We start from the raw sequence: 23,712 nt of genomic DNA, 5'->3' as shown, positions 1-23,712 counted from the left end.
TAAAACCTTCCTCCAACGAGGCCCCTTATTTTAGGGCTTATTAGCCAAAATGCTTTATGAAATTGTTATGACCCCTTACTTTGGTCTCTAACATTGAAAACCGATAAAAATGGTCCTTGAATTTATTCATCATAAATTATTTTGGTATTTTTGTGAAAAAATCTGTCAATATCCTCGTTAAATTGTTATGTGAGCGGCCACGTGACTACCTTTTAAAATGTATTTTTGCCAAACCAGCCCCTCCACTTAACAATCAGAGAAAATTGTTTGTTTCACGATCTTGGATTCTAAGATCATTCTAACAAAAAAAATATTTCGAATCGAGCATCGTTTATGTGACATCCCACATCGTCCAGGGGAGTGATCCTTATATGTATATTCTCATCCCTACCTAGCACGAGGCCTTTTGGGAGCTCACTGGCTTCAGGTTCCGTAGGAACTCCGAAGTTAAGCGAGAAGGGGGCTAGAGCAATCCCATGATGGGTGACCCATTGGGAAGTTGCTCGTGAGTTCCCAAAAACAAAACCGTGAGGGAATAGTAAACCCAAAGCGGACAATATCGTGCTACGGTGGTGGAGCAGGCCCGGAAAGTGATCCATCCCGGGCCGAGATGTGACAATTTATACATCCAAATGTATAGAACAAATCGATGGTGTGAGTACCGATTAACATATATTCATATGAATTGTTTATTTATTTGATACATTTGGATGACTAAATAATTTTTTCTAGGGATGATCTTCAAATGAAGTTAAGAAATTGAACGGTTCTAACATCTAATCTAATAAATCTATCATTTGACTAAAAAAAAGAAAAAGGTGAGAATGCGTCTTTCATAAGGCATAAAATATATTGATTCCCTTCCTGGAAGAATGCAGGTATTAATCAGAATGGAATATCGCCATAAATACTAAGTATAACAAATTATAATTGACAACGTTAATAGAAATTTGGAGAGCCTCTCCCTCTCGTATCCTATTACAGTACTGATCTCATAGTGCCAATTTGGTTGCCTTTGAAGCTGGTTGGTTTTAGTCTACGAACATATGGGTGGAAAGAAGCTCCGACAAACATAAGGTTGCAGGAAAGAAACTGAAGTCTCTAACCAAGTTTGTCTAGGTTCATTTAGACGAATGATTAGCATTGTCCCATACGTCTGGTACTAGAATTTTAGAAAATGCCATGCAAAATAATGACCGTGTCGAAAGCACACTGATTTAGAATTTTAGCCCATTTGACCATTTGACCGTTTATGCATTAGGCTTCTCCTAACGGCGACTTGATGATTGCCATGTCTTCTTTTCGAGCTTCCAGGAAGCCAGGCATGATATATAATAACACCAAAAAAATATACAAGCTATATATAAGAACTGTACATAATTAGGTATATGAGGCAACTAAAAGTAAAAATAATTAAACCAGGGAAAAAAGAACCATACAGTTGATGGGAAAAAAAAATTTACACTTGTACGGGGCAAAAAATAATCCGAAAAATTATGGACTTGCTATGTGGGTTTTTTCTCGAAGAAGACAAGAATGCTCTCATTAAATTGGCAAGGCTCATTTCCGCTCCACGAGCAGTTCAACCCTCCTGAAAACAAGAGTAGCTGACTACAACCTCATCAAGTTCTCCGACCCATGGCAAGGGAGAAAAAGTCAAAGGTATTAAAGATAGAATTAATTACTAAATCTTATTTTTATGCCTTCCTAATTGAAGACTTCATCAAACAAGGAATCACAGTCACATCTAATCAAGAATATTTCTAAGATAATCCCGATAGTTATTTATTAAATAGTATATTTGATAATTCTTTCCTCATCCATCCTATGGATAACTCATCTTAGTGAATCGGATGTTGACACATGTGGTAAACCTAACTCTTATAAATACCACATCTCCACCAATTTCTGATACACAATTAAATTCTCTATTGTTAGAGAAACTGACTTAGGCGTTGGGAATCAATTGGCCAAACCACCCCCACCTCGTGGGCGGCATGACTTTGTCTTGCAGGTACAAATTTGTCAAAATTGAAGGCAGTGAATTTTTGCTACCACAACTTACATATATTAAAATCATTCTTCTTCAAAATAGGAAATGTAGCAAACTTGTGCATAATCATAGTGGCTAGAATAAATGTGCTATCTCTTATGGATATGAGTTTGAATCTCTTACTCACACGTTGAATTAGCTTAGATAAAATATCCTTGCTGGTATGAAAAAAAGAAAAGAAAAAAAGAAAACATTTATATTTCTAAACTGTTTCCTACTTGAATACCTAACTCAGTCCCCCGTAATTTTATTATTATAAGGAGGTTATTACTTTGTAGAGGTGTAGTTTTAAAAATATAATTTTTTGAACTAGTTATCCTGGAAAGTAAACAGACGCAAAAGAAGCATGCAAAATTTTAAAATGTAACAATGGAAAAAGATAGACACTTAATCTCTAAAAGCATACAAAAATTTCACGCCTAGAAGTTTATAAACATGCTTGAGAAGTTATAAATACTTTGGCTTCAATAGGAAGGTGTCTCAGTCAATCTTAAGAAGGTATTACGTACCTGCAAACTTAAAGACGTGACATCAACTCTAACAAAAAAGGCATTGTCCCAACAACTTTAGAGAAATATTTTAGTTTATGTTAAAATTTTATTTGTGACATTGCATAATTTTTACTTATTAACAATTATTACTATGTGGAGGTAAACTTCTTTAAGATGAGATCTAAAAAATTATGACTTAGTACAATGTGGAATTTATTTCTATTTATTACTGGCTCAAGTTGGGATCAGAAATTTTGTAACCATAAGTAGCTAATATCAGTGCCACCAGTGCCGCACTACTACAAAAGGACCTAATAGTGTCAGTTGTTGCGTCGGTTTAATATTATATAGTGGCGAAAAAGAGATTTGCGACACTCACTGAAGATGACGTCGTATTTACTGTCGCTTATAAGCGCCATAAAATTTCTCTGTCGCTTTTAAACAGACGTAAAAATTTAGTGTCGCTTATAACCGACATATATTTTAATATTTTTAAGTACTGGCGTCGCTTTAAATAAAACAGTGTCGCTTTTAAGCGACATGAACTATGGGTGTCGCTTCTAGGCGACACTAATTATTATTTTTAATATATGGGTGTCGCTTCTAGGCGACACTAATTATTGTTTTTAATATTTTAAATCCTGCGTCGGTTTCGAGCGACGTATATTTTGAAAACCAGTGTCGCTTGTGAGCGACACATTGATGGTCTTTATATCCTCTCCCCCGTGTTTTCTTTTTCTTCTCTTGCACTCTTGTTCGTTCTTCCAATTTTTACAAAGTCTCCCGTGTTCTCTCTTTCAGCTTTCTCCTTTGGTTTTCACACTTCATTTGTTCCTCTTCACAACAGTAAGTTTTTCTTGCTTATAATAATTTTATTTTCTCCTCTTATGTTTAATTTTTAGTTACAATTTATTTTTGTAGGAAATTTATTTGAGTTGGTTGAGTACATAAAGAATTGTTGACGTCCAAATTCTTCAACAAATCAGGTATGTATCACTAACTTCTTTAATTTTTAAATTGTATAATACACAAGTTTATTTATTTAAAAATTATAATTTAAGCACTTAGATAAAATTCTACTATTTTTGTTAAATTAATAAAAATTTAGTCGAATTAATTAATTTTGTCACTCTAATTGTTATTTTAATTTGTTGTTATTTTGATAATTTTTTGTTGTTATTTACTAGAATGGATTAGATGAACATAATTTGAATTGTTATGAGAAAATGGAATGAATAATATTTATAAGCATTTATGTTAAATTAACAATATTAAATATAACATAAACTTATAATATTGAGAGAATATATTATGTTAATTTTTTTTTTTTTTGCACTCTAATTGTTATTTTAATTTGTTGTTATTTTGATAATTTTTTGTTGTTATTTACTAGAATGGATTAGATGAACATAATTTGAATTGTTATGAGAAAATGGAATGAATAATATTTATAAGCATTTATGTTAAATTAACAATATTAAATATAACATAAACTTATAATATTGAGAGAATATATTATGTTAATTTTTTTTTTTTTTTTTGCACTCTAATTGTTATTTTAATTTGTTGTTATTTTGATAATTTTTTGTTGGTAATTACTAGAATGGATTAGATGAACATAATTTGAATTGTTATGAGAAAATGGAATGAATAATATTTATAAGCATTTATGTTAAATTAACAATATTAAATATAACATAAACTTATAATATTGAGTAATATAAGAATATATTATGTTAATTTTTTTTTTTTTTGCACTCTAATTGTTATTTTAATTTGTTGTTATTTTGATAATTTTTTGTTGTTATTTACTAGAATGGATTAGATGAACATAATTTGAATTGTTATGAGAAAATGGAATGAATAATATTTATAAGCATTTATGTTAAATTAACAATATTAAATATAACATAAACTTATAATATTGAGTAATATAAGAATATATTATGTTAATTTTTTTTTTTTTTGCACTCTAATAAGAATATAACCTATACTTATAATATTTAGGAATATAAGAATATAACCCTTCATAAGAATATAACCTAAACTTCTAATATTTAGGAATATAAGAATATAAGAATATAACCCTTCATAAGAATATAACCTAAACTTATAATATAAGAATATCCTTTCATATAAGAATATAACCTTTCATATAAGAATATAACCTAAATTTATAATATTTAGGAATATAAGAATATATTAATTAATTTTTTTTGCACTCTAATTGTTATTTGAATTTGTTGTTATTTTGATAAGTTTGATAACTTTTGGTTGTTATTTATTAGAATGGATTAGATGAGCATAATTTTGATAACTTTTTGTTGTTATTTTAATTTGTTTTTACTATAATAGGTGTTGAAAATTAAAAGATTGCAATCGTGATAGAATTCGAGGGGTGAAAGATAGAAATTGAAAATTTTGATAGTTATGCCTACATGATAGGGATTGAAAGATTGTAGGCATCTTAGTGTCAACGTAATATTTTACCTTCGTAAAGTGGTAAAATATGGACAAGAGTTGGTTGACAATACCCCGCAATTTTGAAGCGTATACAACTGGAATTAATTTGTTTTTGGATCAAGCAGTTGCAAATGGTGTTGGTCCTGATAAGTTTAGATGTCCTTGCAAAAGATGTTGTAATCGATATACTTTTGTTAGGAACACCATTGTTGAACATCTCATATTGTATGATATGGATAAAGATTATAAAAACGCTTGTTGGCGACATCATGGCGAGCAAAACATTGGAGAGCAAAATGTGGGAATTGGAGAAGAAGAAACAGGAGATGAGATGATTGGCATGCATGATTTTCTTAATGATGTATTTGTCCAACCATTAACAGAAGAAGGTGTTGGGCCATCTACTGAACCCCCTATTGGGGAAGGGCGTCCAGAAGAGGTGCAGACTTTTTTTAAGTTGCTTGAAGAGGCAGATCAAGATTTGTGGCCAGGTTGTAAGGAGTTTAAGAAATTGGAAGCAGTTGTAAGATTGTATCAGATCAAGTGTTTAGCGGGAATGCCTGACGAGATCTTCACCACTTTACTGGAGTTAATTAAAAGAATGTTGCCTGAAGGGGATTGTTTGCCTGAGGAAAAAGCTCGAGGAAAAAGGTCGCAGCTAAGGTTATGTGGTATTTTCCTTTAAAACCACGATTGCAACGATTTTTTATGTCGAAGCATATGGCTGAACATATGAGATGGCATGCAACTGAATGTCCTAAGGATGAGTTTATGAGACATCCTTCAGATTCTCCCGCATGGAAGCATTTGGATAATTTATATCCGGATTTTGCGTCAGAAATTCGAAATGTCCGATTAGGGTTGGCCAGTGATGGATTTAATCCTTTTGGGAAAATGAGGAATGATCATAGCACATGGCCTGTGGTGTTTTCTGTTTATAATTTGCCACCTTGGATGTGCATGAAGCAACCAAATTTGTTATTGTCTTTGTTAATACCAGGACCGCGCAGTCCTGGTAAAGAGATTGATGTATACATGCGTCCATTGATTGACGAGCTGAATGAGTTGTGGGAGGTGGGCATTCCCACTTATGATGCGTGTTCCAACCAAAGTTTTACGATGAAGGCTGCCGTGTTATGGACTATAAGTGATTTTCCGGCTTATGGAATGTTGTCAGGATGGAGTACACATGGCTATAAAGCTTGTCCACATTGCATGCATGATAAAGAATCTATTTACTTGCCAGCGAGTCGCAAGATTTGTTATATGGGGCATCGACGTTTTCTTGAAGATAATCATAGGTTTCGAAGGCAAACCATCACTTTTAATGGTCGTCGAGAGCATCGTAGTGCACCAAGGCAGTGGACTGGTTTACAATGTCTCGAAGAACTTTCTACATTGAGATTTACTTTTGGAAAACCAAACAAAGATGCTTCAGTTGGCCAACGCAGAAGAAGAGCTTCGAGCAATACAAGTAGTAACAGTCAGTGGAAGAAGAAATCGATTTTTTATGAACTACCTTATTGGAGGCATCTGTTGATTAGACACAATCTTGATGTTATGCATATCGAGAAGAATATATGTGACAGTGTGGTGGGAACATTGCTAGATATAGAAAAGTCTAAAGATGGATTGGCGGCACGTGCAGATCTTGAATTCTTGAACATAAGACATAGTCAACACCCACGTAGAGAAGGAAATAGAACATTTCGACCTCCAGCATTGTTCACATTGAAAAGAGAAGAAAAAACTGCGTTTTGTAAAGTATTGTCTACTATTCGGGTCCCAGATGGATATTCATCAAATCTGTCGCGATGTGTGCACGTGAATGAACGAAAAATACATGGGTTGAAAAGTCATGATTTCCATGTTTTAATGCAGCAGTTACTCCCGCTTGCAATACGTCCGGTTTTGCCTAAAGCTGTTACTATGGTTTTATTAGAGTTGAGTGCAATTTTCAGACAGTTATGTAGTAAGAAGGAGTCTGAGGAAGGATTTAAGCAACTGAATTCAAGAATTGCCTTGACATTATGTCAACTTGAGAAAATATTCCCTCCTGCATTTTTTGATATAATGGTGCACCTCCCAGTTCACTTGGCAGATGAAGTAGCTCTTGCAGGGCCTGTTCAATATAGATGGATGTATCCAATTGAACGGTAATGAATAAATTTTTATAATTTTTTTACAATTGTAGTCTTAACTTTAATTAATAATTATAATAATTTGTATTTCGTTTTATAATTGTAGGTATTTGCAAACATTGAAGCGCTATGTTCGTAATAAGGGTCGTCCTGAAGGTTCTATTGCTGAAGCATATTTGGTGGATGAGTGCTTGTCATTTTGTTCCATGTATCTTACAGACGTTGAGTCTCGTCGTACCCGTAGAGGCCGAAATGAAGATGGTAATGGACGTGGAGTATCTGGTGGGTTATCAATTTTTGACTCGAAAGGATGTTATATGGGTTCAGGAGAAAATGTGGAGCTCGATCTAAATGTTCTTGATCAGTGCCATAGATACATTCTAAATAATTGTGATGAAGTTAGCCCATTTAGAAGGTAAGAACGTTTAATCATACGTCTTAATGTTTTATTGGTTTTCTTAACTTTGAAAAAATAATTATCTAAATTGGACATAATTGTGTAGGCAACATGAAGAATTCTTGAAAACTAAACATCGTCGAGAAAGGTTAACTATGCGACAAATTAAGGAGCTAAGCAAGAAAGAATTTCCAGAATGGTTCAAGCAACATGTGAGTTGATATAACAATCATATTATTTATTTATTGTTTTGCATTTTAATTATAACATGTTTATAGTTATTCTGTCAATTTTTATCTTCATACTTATTACAGATGAATTCAAGATATGATGCTAATGACACATTGATATCTCAAGACTTGCATTGGCTAGCTAATTATCCTAGTAGGGTTGTGAGTAGATACAAAAGTCACATTGTTCATGGATTTAGATTTCGTATAAAATCTGTGGATGATAAGCATAAGAATCAAAATTGTGGTGTCTTTGTACCTGCAAATGTTCCTGGAGCAATTGGGCAAGTAAATTGCTATGGCAGAGTTGTAGATATGTTTGAGGTCAAATATTGCGGTCCTACTGAAGCAGGAGATAGGGGTCGAGCTGTGATGTTATTTAAGTGCGAATGGGTTAATAGTGAAAGTCCACGAGGAATGAAGATTGATCAATATGGATTTACTATGGTGAATTTCAATCAATTGGGATTTAAAGAGGATCCTTTCATACTAGCATCACAAGCATTACAGACATTTTACGTGGAGGACACGATTGAAAAAGATTGGCACGTAGTTGTTCGAACTCAGCCAAGAGATTTATTTGACGTATTAGAGGATAGTGATGCTATTGATGATTATGCCACGCCGAACTTGGATGATCGAATTTTTGATAATGAAAATTTCCATACAAGGGTTGGCGTGGAAGAGACTCCCTTTCTTGAATCATTAGCATTGCCTACCGGGTTCGTTAATCATGCCAATACCGATGAAGAGCTAACAGATGATGACAGGGAATAAATATATTAATTATTTTTTGTATTAATTAGACTTTGTTTTATTTTGTATGCTATGATATCGTATCATAACATATAATCCTTTTGGCTTTGTTTTATTCTGTTTTTTTTTTATTATTCTGTTTTATTATGTTCATCTAATTAGACTTTGTTTTATTCTGTTTTTTTTTTTTTTTTTTTTTTTTCTTGGTTTCTGTCGCTTTTAACCAACGCAATATGATGTGTCAGACTTGGCGTCGGTTTTAACCGACGCAACCCTAGCCTATTTCGACGCAATACGACATGTGTGTCAGCCTTGGCGTCGGTTTTAACCGACGCAATCGTAGCCTATTTCGACGCAAGGTACATTAGGAGAAAAACGGCTGTCTCATGTGTCTGGGAGTGGAAGATTTAGGTGTCGATATGAGTTTTGGCAGAATGGATGATTCGTGCCATAAAAGGTAGGGACCTAAATATATATAAAATTCACTTTACAACATAACACGATGCCTTAAAAGAGAAGGAAAGTACGTCGTGTAAATTGTTAAATACGACACACAATGTTTTCGCCATAAATATTTTTATTTAATAACTTGCACAAAAGTGATGCCGTGAATCCTAGATTATGTGCAAGTATTATGACATGAACTTTACGAATGTTGTGAATAATATCATTTAAGGCATGCTAGTATTGTACGCCATAAATTTCAAGTCGTAAAACACCCAAACTGTTAATTAATTGACTTGATTAAAAACTGATACAACAAGTATTTTATGATCAGTCGAGTTCTATAAGGTAAACATGTGCTTTAGGTAGACATCTTATCTTACATATATCTTATAAAATAATTAACAATAACATAATTAGTACAAATGAATAGGCTGCGTTTCCTGAATGTTACATTGCACTTGATCAATATACGCACGCCTTTATAACATGCATGTAATAATATGTCTCGAGATACGCATTCTACGAAACTAATTTCAACGATCCAACCGTAAAAAATGTTTGTATATAATTCGAGATCGTATACGAAAAAAATCGCAAAAAAAAAACATTCTGGGATGAAGTAACAGGACAAAAAATTTCAACGGTTATCAACGAAAAATGACGATTTAACGGTTATTTTAAGTCCGATTTTGATGATTTTTTGCAGCTACACTCCTTGAACCTATATGAATACAATGAATGAATTCGATCTTCAAATTAAAATATTTATACTAGTGGATACCACAAAATCTTACGTTATACTTAATGAAAGTGTGAGTAAACTCTTAAGTCTTAGTGAATCTATCGTTTTGATGGGATACGCATTCTACGAAACTAATTTCAACGATCCAACCGTCAAACATGTTTGTATATAATTCGAGATCGTATACGAAAAAAATCGCAAAAAACAAACATTCTGGGATGAAGTAACGGGACAAAAAATTTCAACGGTTATCAACGAAAAATGACGATTTAACGGTTATTTTAAGTCCGATTTTGATGATTTTTTTCAGCTACACTCCTTGAACCTATATGAATACAATGAATAATTCGATCTTCAAATTAAAATATTTATACTAGTGGATACCACAAAATCTTACGTTATACTTAATGAAAGTGTGAATAAACTCTTAAGTCTTAGTGAATCTATCGTTTTGATGGGATACGCATTCTACGAAACTAATTTCAACGATCCAACCGTCAAACATGTTTGTATATAATTCGAGATCGTATACGAAAAAAATCGCAAAAAACAAACATTCTGGGATGAAGTAACGGGACAAAAAATTTCAACGGTTATCAACGAAAAATGACGATTTAAAGGTTATTTTAAGTCCGATTTTGATGATTTTTTTCAGCTACACTCCTTGAACCTATATGAATACAATGAATGAATTCGATCTTCAAATTAAAATATTTATACTAGTGGATACCACAAAATCTTACGTTATACTTAATGAAAGTGTGAATAAACTCTTAAGTCTTAGTGAATCTATCGTTTTGATGGGATACGCATTCTACGAAACTAATTTCAACGATCCAACCGTCAAACATGTTTGTATATAATTCGAGATCGTGTACGAAAAAAATCGCAAAAAACAAACATTCTGGGATGAAGTAACGGGCCATGCATGATCGACGGTTATCAACTAAAAATGACGATTTAACGGTTATTGTAAGCCTGATTTTGATGATTTTTTACAGCTACACTCCTTGAACCTATATGAATACAATGAATGAATTCGATCTTCAAATTAAAATATTTATACTAGTGGATACCACAAAATCTTACGTTATACTTAATGAAAGTGTGATGATCAATGAAAATTGATGATTTTGTAAAAGGAATAAAATGCAAGCTTTGAATTACATTGGCAAGGTTTAAACTTTTGAGAAATGCTCATCTAATCCATTATAGTAAATAACAACCAAATGTTATCAAATTATCAAAATAACAACAAATTAAATGTTATCAAAGTCATCTAATCCATTATAGTAAATAACAACCAAATGTTATCAAAGTTAAACTTTTGAGAAATGCTCATCTAATCCATAATATATACTTATATTACTAAATATTATAAGTTTATGTTATATTTAATATTGTTAATTTAACATAAATGCTTATAAATATTATTCATTCCATTTTCTCAAAACAACTCAAATTATGTTCATCTAATCCATTCTAGTAAATAACAACAAAAAATTATCAAAATAAAAACAAATTAAAATAACAATTACAGTGCAAAAAAAATTGATTCAACTTAATAAATTTATTTATTAAAATATTATATGAGATAACTGATTACTTTTTAATTTTGGATTAAAATTTTTTAATTTTTTTGTTTCTATTTTTATCCTTCTTCTCTTTTTTTTGTAACTTAAAACTTTTTTTTTTATGTTGGGAGGGAATTTTCCTGGTTTTTTTTGCACGGGGGAATGGGTTGGAAGACTTTGTCAGTCATTATCATATCAAATTATGCTTATAGTGGCTTTAACCGATGCAAAATTATACAATTTCGAGAGTATCTGCTACAATGGATTTTCTGTCAGAGACACTACACAAATTTGTTCTTTTTTCGACGCAAATTTTATCTTATTTCGACACAAACTTGTTCTTATTTCGATGTTATAAAAATCTGTCAGTCTAACGTCGGTTTTAACCGACGCAATGTGGCCTAATTTCGACGGTACTGACATAGTATGTCAGCCTATAATGATGGTTCAGTCAGACAGTAGTATGTCAGCCTATAATGATGGTTCAGTCAGACGGTACTGTCCTCAGTCAAAAGCTATAAGACATAGTGTCGGTTTTAAGCGACACAATGGGTCCTTATTTCGACGCAATGGGTCCTTATTTCGACGCAATGCTTCCTTATTTCGACACTATGCCACATAACGTCGGTTTTAACCGACGCAATGGTCTGAAAATTATGTCAGGCTTTCTGCCCAAAGTATGTCAGGTCTGTGTAGGCTTGCTGTCAAAGTCAGACGTTGTGTCGGTTTTAACCGACGCAAAGTGTTTATATTTCGACGCTATGCAATTATCCACATTTAATCTTCTTGATTTCCTATCTCTGTCTCTCGTCTCTATCCCCCACTTCCCCACCCACTTCCCCATCTCTATCCCCACTTCTGTCTCTCATCTCTATCCCCCACTTCAGCCATATTCCTTCCAGTTCTGTCTCTCGTCTCTTTCCCCCATTTCAGCCATATTCCTTCTCCTTCCATTAAATTTTGCTATGGATAGTTCTCGTGAAGATCAACGTTCTGAAGAACGTCACTTGGAAGAGGACGAGGGTGATGCTGGTTTTTTTTTTAATTGTTATTAATCTCAGTTTTTATTTTTATTTTTTTGTGTGTGTGTTTGAACTATTATTATTGCTAAACTGAAAATATACATTTGTTTCCTGGTTTTTAATTGTGTGTTTGTATTAACAAGGTACATCTCAACGGAGGCGTGGACCCTCAATTCCTAAATGGACGAAACAGCTTTGTTCGTTTGATTCGTCCGGAAAATGCATTAGTGATAATGCTAGTGCTTTTTCAAAACATGTAGCAGCGGAGGTTAGGGACTATAGAAATCTGCCGTTGGAGAAAGATTGGCGTAAGGTTACGGAAGAAGATAAGGAAGCTTTCTGGAATAGAATAAAGGTATATATAGATGTTTTTATTTTTAGTTGAAAATAGAATAATAGGTCAATGATTGTATTAATATTTGACTAGCGTGATTTTTTTTGTTTTTTGTTTTTATGTATGTAGGGAAATATTTTTTTTGAAGATGCAGATATAGTAAAAATGCCTTTGATCCGTCATATGACGCTTAAGATTGCAGAGCATGCGCACAAAGAGTTTAGAAATAAGTTAAAAAAAAAGTATTATACTAAAAGAGCAGAAGAGGTGCGCAGCGAGCCTCCTCCTGATGTGATTCCTGCCCAGTGGGATGATTTGTTGGCATATTGGAATAGAGACAAAACAAAGGTAAACCTTACACGATTTATTTCGTTATAACTTTAAAGTTGCCTAATATAATCTCTTTTTTTTTCGTTCGTTTTTTTTCAGGAGGTTGCTGAAAAAAATAAGATTAATCGGGGATTAAAATCAATGAACCATACTACTGGTACAAAATCCTTTGCAAGAGTGCGGGAAGAATATGTATGGATTGTACATTTTGAAGAGATGATGAATTTTAAATAATTATATTTATTTTTAGTATGAGGTTTGCTTAATTTGTTTGTGTGAAATTTTATTTTTGATAAAGCGGAAGAAGCATGGGAAAGAAGCAGATCCTGTAACCTTTTTTCGTGAATGTCATACACGAAAAGATAAAACATGGATTGATGAAACATCGGAGCATACAGGGGTAATTGATTTTTTCGTGTTAGTATTTGATTTTATTAGTATTTATTATCTATAGCTTATATTTCTGTTTTACGATTGAATTTTTGTTTTTAAAAATTGTAATGCAAGTCAACAATGGAGAGCAACCTGCAAACATTGATTGAGTCGGGCCAAGACGATAATGAAGATCTTAGGACCCAAGTTTATGTTGATACTATGGGTCCTGAGAGGTATAATAGAGTCAGAGGATACGGTCATGGTGTGACTCCTGATATGGTGTCTTATGCATCTTCTTCATCTTCTACATCAATTTCCTCCAGGAGATCATCTAAGAGTTCAATGGCGTTGCTGATGACTCAAAATAATGAGTTGAAAATGAGGGACGAAAATAATAATAAACGGATTTCGGAACTAGAGAACAAGCAAAATCAGTTGTTTGCATGGTTTTTTCAAAGATTTCAGCCACAACCACCGTATAGCCCGGGAACTCAACAATCAGGCCACAGTCAACCTCCTCAACAGTCGGGCCAAAGTCAGCCTCCCCCTGCATATTCGTATGCTGGCCATAATCAGCAACCTCCATATCCTGTGTTTCCGATGCCTGCGCAGCCCATGCCATACATGCAGCAGCCGCCCATGCCATACATGCAGCAGCCACTTTGTCAAGTGCCAGTATATCGACCTGAGATGGCTGCTCCTAGTGGATCTTTTCCTGAAGTTCCAATTGGGGGGTTTTCTGGAATGCTTGCAGGTGTTGGATTTGATGTGGACTTGTCGAGGATTTTTGGATCAGATGGAGGATCTCAAGGAGGAGGATCTCAAGCAGAAGGTTCTCAAGCAGAAGGATCTGGACGACGTTCAGGCGCAGATTCGGTTGGGTAGTTTAATTGCTTCTTTTTCTTGTCGGTTAAATACGACAGTATAATTGGTCTATCTTTTTGTTTTTTTATGTTATGTTTGTAATGTCGGATTTAATGTTTGTTACGACGGACGACTTTTTGGATTTTATGTGAAATGTTAGATGTACAGTTTGGCATTATTGTTTTTGTTATTTATTTAGATCTTAAAATTTATAATTTTGATTATATAATTTACTTTAGTTGGAATTAATTGAAATTGCATGCAATTGTCCATCTATTTTTATTATTATTAACAAATATAGTGTCGGTTAAGACCGTTACTAGATTTTATATTTTATTTATTTAATTGTTATCTAACGTCGGTTTAAGGAATATTTTATTTATTTAATTTTAATATAATGTCGCTTTAAAGCGACAGTAGACTGCATACTTTATAATTAAATAGCTGATGCACGTGTAAGTATGCGTCGCTTTAAACCGACGTTAAGGTTAGTGTCGCTTTAAAGCGACACTGTGTAGTGGCGGATTAAGCTCAAAAAGCGACACTGAAGCCCTTTCGCGACGCTAGCAATAGTGTCGCTATTGAAAAGCGACATTACATTGTTTAATGTCGGATTTGTGCCAAATTTTCGACAGAAATTTGATTTCTCGTCGGTTTGTCCTCCGCCGGTGATAGCATATATTGTAGTAGTGCCGGAGGGATGAAAGGACTAGGGATAGGCCAAGACCCATCCTGACATTTTTTTACAACCATCCTCCTATTAGTATTATTCTTTCATTATTCTTTCTTTACAACCCTCCGCATGTTGGTCAACAATACAAAACGAATTGCAAACTATCTTTTTGTTCTGAATATTATCTAATTTGTAATTGTATAAATCTTAAATAAATTTAGTTTCTAGACTATTCATTATTCTAGTGGTTATTTTTGTATAGCATTATACTTACTTGGAAGACAAGTTGATCATATCCTCTTGGTTTACTATAAAAAAAGGCATAGACATAGGAAGAATCACACAATCGCTAAACATTCTACAATTTATCCTTTCTCTCTCTGCTGCCTCACCCTTTCCATAGGCCACAACGTTATTAGCACGCTCTTTGAAATTATGTCAAACTCAGGGGAGTATTCCAAATTATACTCACTTGTCCTAATGTATTTTGCATTTTTGCCCTTGGGTTTTTGCTACTTGACTACGTTTTAACAAGGCACCCATCTTAGACTGGTCATACCCTTATATACGTCTCGTAGTCTTTTAAATTGGCCTTGCATCCAACTCACCGTTTTCCTTATACTATGTTTTTGTCCCATATTAGGTTTTGTCGAAGCTGGGCTTTGTGAGACTTATGTCCATATGCAAGTTCTATGTCTGAGACTAGCGTGTTTCCAGATCAGTGCGACAAGTCGACTTCTTCAACTTTGCCGAACCTGATGTTACATTAACTTGAGTATTTACACATTTTATGGGGAGTGTTATGAAATATTATCTAATATTTGATTGTGTAAATCCTAGATAGATTTAAGTTTCTAGATTATCCATTATTCTAGTGATTCTTTTCATATAGGATTGTACTTGGAGAACAAGTTAATCCTCTCCTCTTGGTTTACTGTAAATAAAGGCATTAGAATAAGGAGAATCACACAATCCCTAAGCATCATACAATTTCTTCTTTCTCTCTCTCCTTCCACACCCCGTCTCCCCCTCAGATAACATAAGCCACAACCCTTTTTTCCTATTTTAAGTTTTAACTTCCAGGTCTAATTCCTTATTGACACTAATTCTAATATTTATTATCTTTATATAACATAAATTCAAGGGTTTTTATCACAAATGGTCCCTGAGATTGACCAAACTCATCAATTTGGTCCCTCACTTTCAAAATCAATCAATGTCGTCCCTGACATTCACTACCTCACATCAATTTGGTCCTTCCATCAAAATTTCGTCAACTATTTTGTTAGTTTGTATGTGGAGCCCACAAATCCAATCAAATGGTGACATGTAGATTACACAAAATAAGGGTTTTTATCGCAAATGGTCCCTGACATTGATCAAATTCCTCATTTTGGTCCCTAAGTTTCAAAAATTGATAAATTTGGTCCCTGACTTTCACTACCGCACATGGATTTATTCCATCCGTTAATGTGGTCCCACTAATCCAATTATATGGCTCAACGTGGATTAATGATAAGAAACTATTTGTTTAAGAGTGAACCAAAAAAAGAGTATTCCGTGCTAACATTTTTCTCGCATCCCACAACCCCAATTGGAAAAAAAAAAAAAATTCAATCTAAATTCAAAAAAATCAAATCCAAATTCAATTCAAATTTGATTGGATTTAGAATTATAACCAACTAGAAAGAATGAAGAGTGAGTTCAAGAGGCCAAATACTTTAGTGGTGTCATGGTGCATTCCTTTTCCTTTTGAGTATGCCCTGATGAAGACGGCGATGACTTTTTTTTTTTTTTTTTTTTTGCTTCTTTTAGTTTTGGTTTTTAGTTTCTTATTTTACTTTTAGTTTTAAATCTTAACAAAAAGTTTCTTATAGTTAATCCATGTGGTGCCATATAATTGGATTAGTGTGACAAAAAATATTGACGAAACTTTAATGGAATGATTAAATTGATGTATGGTATTGAAAGTCAGGGACCAGATTTATCGATTTTTGAAACTTAGGGACCAAAATGAGGAGTTGGATCAATGTTAAGGACCATTTGCGATAAAAGCCTCATTTTGTGTAATCCATGTGTCACTATTTGATTGGATTTGTGGGTTCCACATACAAACTAACAGAATAGTTGACATAATCTTAATGGAATGACCAAATTGATGTGCGCTAATGAATGTTAAGGACGATATTGATTGAATTGAAAGTGATGGACCAAAATGATGAATTTGATCAATCTTAAAAGCCATTTGTGATAAAAACTCTATAATCAATAATCTTTAACAGTATGATTAAAAAAACAATAACATTAAACCGGTTAACATTTTTATTTATTTATTTATTTTTTTAAAGTTCATCATTGATCTTCCGCTTTCGCGGTGCAACCTAGGAGTAGAAGTCGACAAAACTATTCTTCCCATTTCTTGAAATTTCATATATATTGTCGTTCCAGAATTCAAACAAATTCAACAAAGAACAATATAATTTATAAAATCTATCTTTTTTTCTATACTTTTTTATTATTTATCCACTATCTTACCTCTTACTTAAGTTACTTAACTTGTCAGAGGCAATGATGATTATTGTGACTTATGATGTTTTGGTTAGTAGTTTGTAAGGAAATTGCTATTCATACATTTATTTTTAGAGATGTGCTATCCACACATCTTATTTCACTTCTCACACATTCTTTGATAATTTTTGTCCATTGATCTTTTTCAATTCATCCGATGGCCGAAAATTAAAAAGGTGTATGAGAAGTAAAATGGGATGTGTGGATATCACACCCCTATTTTTATCTCTCAACACTCTTGTTAATATTTAGCCATTGATTTTCTGTAATTCATTCGATCCAACGACTAAAATTTGAGAGATGTGTGTGAGAAGTAAAAATGAGTATGTGGATAACACTACCCGTTTTGTAATTGCTATCCATCATTTTTTTTTACATTTGTAAAAGGCCCCTCCCCACATAAAATCGTGGCTCCGCCATAGTGTCAATCAGCTATATAAGCTGATGTGCGTAAGGATTAGGGCCTGATAATTAGGAGCTTGATCAGTGCGCTTTATTAGATTAGTTAGCTTAATATTATATGTATATATACCATTGTAAACAGGTTTTGTAAGACATTCATTTCATTCGAACAAATATAACTAAAGAGTTTCTTCCCTCTCTCAACTTCTCTACCTTGTGAAAAATGGAAGTTGGCTGAGTACCATTGACAGAGTGATGATATTTGATGTATGGCAGTTGGTTGAGTACCATTTGATATATCTTCAGTCAAGTTCTCTCATGCTTCGCGGGAATGCAATAAAGTGGCTCGGTGGCTTCTTTTGTTAATAAAAATGCTGGTTTACATTGGTGGATAATGGTGTATGAAAAATGAGTACCATTCTTGCCAGTGATGTAACCGATTCTTGCTAATTGAATAAAATGCTATCTTTCTGACTAATAAAAAAGAACTATAACAGAAATATCGCGGATAATATAGTACCATGGTAGGGTTATTATTCCGTTCCCAACTCAATTACATGCAGGATTTAATCACACAATCTTATATAAGTCATAAGTGAGAACAAGTATAACTCAAAGCATATAGAATGAAAATGTCACCCAGCCTAGAGGGCATGCATACGTGGTACTACTATATTACACTATAATTTCTCGTATGAATGCCGTCTACAGCTGAACCACCATAGGTGGTCCAACTGGACCACCATACAAGCCACTTTTGAACAGCATTTCACGCGTTCTCTTTCACTGTTTTTTTCTTTTCTAGAGCACAGAGCACGTTTTCGGTTGATTTCCCATTAACCCATCAAGTCCTGGTTAGTTAGATTTAGCATTTTGCTTTTTCAAACAAGATAGTATTTCTCTTGGTTTTTCTCAATTCAACTAGTTTCCAATGCATCTTTCCATATGGGGTAGTAGTCTACTATATACATCGGAAAAAAGTAGGATCATAAGAGTCAAACTCTGACCATGGAAGAAAGTGCTCCACTAATTAATCAAGTTACACGAAATCTCATCAGTTTATGAAACTATGAATTCTGAGTCCTTTTTGTGTTTTCGGGCGTATCAAACAAGAAAAAAGTCTACGTGTTTGATCTTTCCAAAATTAATACCACGTACCCTATCTCACAAGGCATCTCAATATAATTAAGCCACTGGACCAAGAAATTAAGCAAGCCTACACCGATAAAAGATCCGGTTTAAATGAAAATCCTTTGGGACCGTAGCTTTTCAATGTCAAAGAACCATTTAATGTGTTGAAGCTGATATGTTCAAGTTTAAATCCATCAACAAGAGTATCGCAATCATATGCCGTGCAGCTTGTGAAAAGTTTTGGCTCACACGTTTGTTGCCGGCCGGTTTAGATAACAAAGTTTGTTAACATGTGCAGGTGGTGGACCGTCATGTTAGTTAGAGCATTCTTTTTCTATTTACTGTGTTCCGAGTAAAATCTCCACATTTTAGTGTCCATTAAAATAGTAATATCGGTTGTATTAAAACAAAAAAATTTGTTAACATGCAAGTTAGATTTTGTCATTGTCAACTGTTTAAGAGCGATGTCCCTTACTTAGTAAAACATCGCAAATTTTTAAACCAAAAATTCATTAATTGAGATCTCTAAATATAACAAAATGTGCACTATTGGTCCCTTTGTGAGATTTTTCATTGATTTAATTACGCGTTAGGGCATAAAATCCACAACCAGTCATGAATTTTCACCCTAATTTTGATTTGGCTCCTAAACTTTCACTTTAATTAGTCTAAATTTAGTCTTTAAATACATATTTAGAATTGGATATGTGATATACACACGTGTGCCACATCATCAAACTAGCATTTTTTTAATGCAAATATATATTTACAATACAATAGTGGAAGAATAAATTAGTTGCGAAGTTGTTATTCTTGATATTAAGGGTAATAACCTCAATCAATATATATAAATTAGAGGTTATATTGTTCTAGCAACCAAATATAAATTAGAGTGAAAGTTTAACGAAAAGCCAATTTAGTCATTTTAAAAAGGGAATTTTAACGAAAAGCCCACGATACTGTTCAGTTTAATGAAAACCCACATTTTTACACTAAAAAGTCAATCATGATACTATTCACTTTACCCTTTATTTTGTCCTTATCATTAAAACTCAAAATTTTCAAGTCTTTTTCATTAGTTTTCCTTTTTAAAAAAGGGGTTAGAAAGGTGAAAAGCAATACAAGTTCTTCACAGTGTGTGTATGGTATGAACTTATGAATGATCCATTAAGATTCAAATCATCCATGCAAAATCGTGTCTGCTGCCAAGTTCCAAGCGGGCACAGTCAGGGGATAGGATTTCTTATTAACATTGACTCGTAGGCCATGTTCATATACATAGTCCTAACAATGTCACACTTTCAATTTCAGATTACTTCCCGGAAAGATACAAGAGGAAAAGAAATCATGTGAAATTTGAAAAACAGCATTCAGTCATTAATAATATATAGGTGGTAGAAATTATGTAAAATCGATGCACATATATGGTCCCATATTGTTGACATGCGAAGTATTTTTATAATTAAATTTGATTGTATCATATAACATTATAGGGTTAACTGTCTTTAATTTCTAATGAACATCTTGATAAGAATGGTCAGCTGGAAAAGAGAAATTAATCTTGGAAAAAAATATTGAGGGAAATGGATTTGGTCCGATTAATTATGTGGTATAAACCTTTACCGCTTGATATAGAAAAAAAAATAAAATAAAACAAGTTTTCATTCAGAACCTCGTTAGTATGAGAGAATTGTATTGATATAAAAAATGAAGTTACAACTAATCAAGGAGGCATAACCTTACGTTTTATAAAGCAAGAAAATCAAAATATAGAAAAAGCGGAGGGATGGTATAAACCTTACCCTTCTTTCAAACGAAAATACAAGAAAAAGAGAGGGAGCATAAAACCTTCCCACTCTTACAAAAACCTACAAGAAAAAGGGGGATGGGATGATATAGGACCAAACTCCTCTAAAATAAAACCCAAAAGGTAAGAAACTGCAAAGATGCAAAACAAAAAGGAAAAATCCGAAAGGATTAGGTAAAAACTAAAATCACACATCAAGAAGGGGAAATAAACTTGTAGGCCGGCATGCCCAGAAAATATGAAAGCAGAAAAGGAAGAATCTTTATAGGAGGAGCGGCATGCCAAACAAGTGAAGACTAAACAAGCCCTAAATTGACTAATTTGTCAACAACAACATTCCCTTCTCAAAATACATGAGAGCAACGGAAAACCATGTGCTACATTTAGGAAACACAATTTTTTTAACGAGTTCGGAGTGACCAAGGAGAGGAAAAAGAGCCAAAAGCAAAACAAGATACCACACTAGAAGAGTCACTTTCAAGCCATAAATTTTGTCAACCATGAACGTGAGCCAACTCTACAACAAGGGTGACAACATGAAGCTCTGCATAGAAAGAAGTATGATGCCCCAAGCTCAAGGAGAAACCACTAAGAAAATAACCCGTATAATCTCAGAAAACCCCACCACAAGTTGCATGACCCGAGTTACTTTTCACAAGGCCATCCATCTTCAATTTGACCCAAGGAACTTGAAGGGGATGCCAAAGAACAAGAACTATAAAATGAGCTTTCCAGGATTCAATTGAGATTCCAAAAGAGACGAAAAGTTGCTTACTAAAATAGCATGTACATGACCACAAGGATTTGACGTAAGAAAATAGCATGTACGTGACCAATAAAAGGGAAGTCTCATCATCTCCATCTATCACTCCCACACCAGCCATGATGACACCAGCTCTTCCAGATATCAAGCATCCCAGCTAGGCAAATCAACCGCTGACTTTTACATAATCTCTAATTGTTAATTTGTATATATAGCTACTGCTAATTACAAGTTTTCATTTATTACTTTCTGTGTAAAGTCACTCCTAGACTAGTATATCATCTTGTATTATTCCTTGTAAACATATCAATGAAAGCTATTCAGCTAGACTCAAAACATTATATGGTATCATCGAGCCCTAAGCTCTAACGAGTTGTTTCTCAATTTTTTTCCATGTGCGATCACAATGTCAAACGAGCAATCAACCAACTCCAGTTCCGTTGCCCACCCATCCAACTCTTTGCTTTCAATTGACAACTCCAAATCGTTGATTATGATCAACGCCGTTGCCCAATTACCTGTCAAACTCACACCCATGAACTATTCATCTTGGCGTGCTCAATTTATTGGTCTCCTTATAGGGTATGATCTCTTGAGATATGTCAATGGAACATATACCTGCCCAGAAAAATCGAACACCTCGTCGTCGCATCGGCGTATAATTTTTGGCTACACTAAGATCAGCTGTTGCTCCATGCCATCCTCGTATTTGTTTCTGAACAAGTTATCTCTTTTATTGCCTCTGCCCCAACCTCCAAGGTTGCCTGGGACAAACTTAAACAACTTTATGCCAATCGAGCTCAATCTCATGTCATGGGTCTTAAAGAACGCATTACTCTCATGCGTCGTGACTCCAAGCCCATTTCTAAATATCTCCAGGTCGTCAAAGCCATTGCCGATGAACTCGCTCTTATTAATGCTCCCATCAGTGATGATGACCTCGTCATACACTTCTTAAACTGTGTTGGACCTGAGTTCAAAGAACTTGCAGCTGCTGTTCGTGCCTATGACAACCCTATTTCCTTTGAGGACCTCCATGATAAACTTATTGAGTGTGAAATTGCTTGTGAACGCAAATACCATATTGGCTCATCCAGTCCTACCACTGCCAACACTACATAACACTCTGTCATTTCCCATTCTTTCTATTGTGGCTCTCGCAACGGCAACAATTATCAGCCCTGATCATCCTCTGTCCACACAACAATAATAAGTTTCAAGATATTTCTGGTTTTAGTTCCTTAAGTCGGGGTTCTTCAAACGGTTCCACCTCTCGTCACCCCAATCCTCCTGGCATAGGGTACCGTGTGACTTGTTAGTGGTGTGCCCAATAGGGTCATAGATCTAAATTCTGCTCTCAATTGCCTCAACAGTACAAACCGGTTGCCAACTACACTCGTACCCCTAATTGGATACTTAACTCAAAGGCCTCGCATCATGTTACATCGGACGTCAATAACCTGTCTTTTCCTTCACGCTACGAAGGACCTGATGAATTCATAATTGGTAATGGTACAGGTTTCCATATTACCCATGTTGGTTCTACGACCCTTCCCTCCCCTTTGCCCTCAAACTTTTCCTTATCTGATGTTTTGTGCGTTCCTTCAATTCAGAAGGATTTAATTTATATTTCCAAATTCAATAGACAAAACAAAACCTCTATTAAATTGTTTCCTGATTTTTTTCCTTGTGAAGGATCTGAGCACGAGGGCAAGCCTTCTTCGAGGCCCGAATAAGGATGATGAATATGTATGGCCACACTCCTCCTTCCATTCAACAGTTCAACCTCATGCTATGGTGGGTGTGGCGGCCTCTCAACCTCTATGGCATCGTAGTCTCGGTCATCCCAATCATCGCACTCTCCAACACAACATCAGTTATAATTCCTTAAATGTGTCCTCCAAGTCGCATGTCGAGTCCACTTATGTTTCTTGTCAATGTAATAAAAGTCATAGGCTTCCATTTGGTGTCTCTTTTCTCATTAGTCAGGGTCCTCTCGATATCATTTATAGTGACATTTGGGGTCATACTCCCTATTCTTCTATTGATGGGTTTCGTAATTATGTTATTACGTTATTTTTGTTGATTATTATTCCAAATATATTTGGCTTTATCCAATTAAACTTAAGTCTGATGTCTTTTCTATTTT

The 23,712-nt window shown here is 34.2% G+C and overlaps 2 protein-coding genes across 2 annotated transcripts; both read left to right on the top strand.

Moving 5' to 3' along the window:
- Positions 1–5,053: 5,053 nt before the first annotated feature.
- On the top strand, positions 5,054–7,567 carry LOC148698147 (uncharacterized). The gene is made up of 3 exons (XM_088690387.1): positions 5,054–5,678; positions 5,795–7,163; positions 7,255–7,567. Exons 1-3 carry the CDS (start codon positions 5,054–5,056, stop codon positions 7,565–7,567), a joined length of 2,307 nt encoding a protein of 768 aa, XP_088546513.1.
- A 133-nt stretch (positions 7,568–7,700) lies between these two features.
- Positions 7,701–8,552, top strand: LOC148698146 (uncharacterized). Its single transcript, XM_088690262.1, has 2 exons — positions 7,701–7,757; positions 7,860–8,552. The coding sequence occupies exons 1-2, from the start codon at positions 7,701–7,703 to the stop codon at positions 8,550–8,552; spliced, it is 750 nt and encodes a 249-aa protein (XP_088546388.1).
- The last annotated feature ends 15,160 nt before the right edge of the window (positions 8,553–23,712 follow it).

Source organism: Pyrus communis, chromosome 3, assembly GCF_041283825.1.
Source record: "Pyrus communis isolate YQ-2024b chromosome 3, ASM4128382v1, whole genome shotgun sequence".
In the NCBI taxonomy this organism is placed as follows: domain Eukaryota; kingdom Viridiplantae; phylum Streptophyta; class Magnoliopsida; order Rosales; family Rosaceae; genus Pyrus; species Pyrus communis.
Note: the sequence above shows the minus strand (reverse complement) of the source record. Positions and strands in the feature narration are given on the sequence as shown.

Excerpts from the sequence above, each read along its gene's own strand:
- LOC148698146 (XM_088690262.1), top strand. The coding sequence starts at position 7,701 with ATGCGACAAATTAAGGAGCTAAGCAAGAAAGAATTTCCAGAATGGTTC. Across the intron at positions 7,758-7,859 it reads CAGAATGGTTCAAGCAACAT|ATGAATTCAAGATATGATGC; the intron begins GTGAGTTGATAT and ends TACTTATTACAG.
- LOC148698147 (XM_088690387.1), top strand. The coding sequence starts at position 5,054 with ATGGACAAGAGTTGGTTGACAATACCCCGCAATTTTGAAGCGTATACA. Across the intron at positions 5,679-5,794 it reads GTCGCAGCTAAGGTTATGTG|ATTCTCCCGCATGGAAGCAT; the intron begins GTATTTTCCTTT and ends GACATCCTTCAG. Across the intron at positions 7,164-7,254 it reads TGGATGTATCCAATTGAACG|GTATTTGCAAACATTGAAGC; the intron begins GTAATGAATAAA and ends TTATAATTGTAG.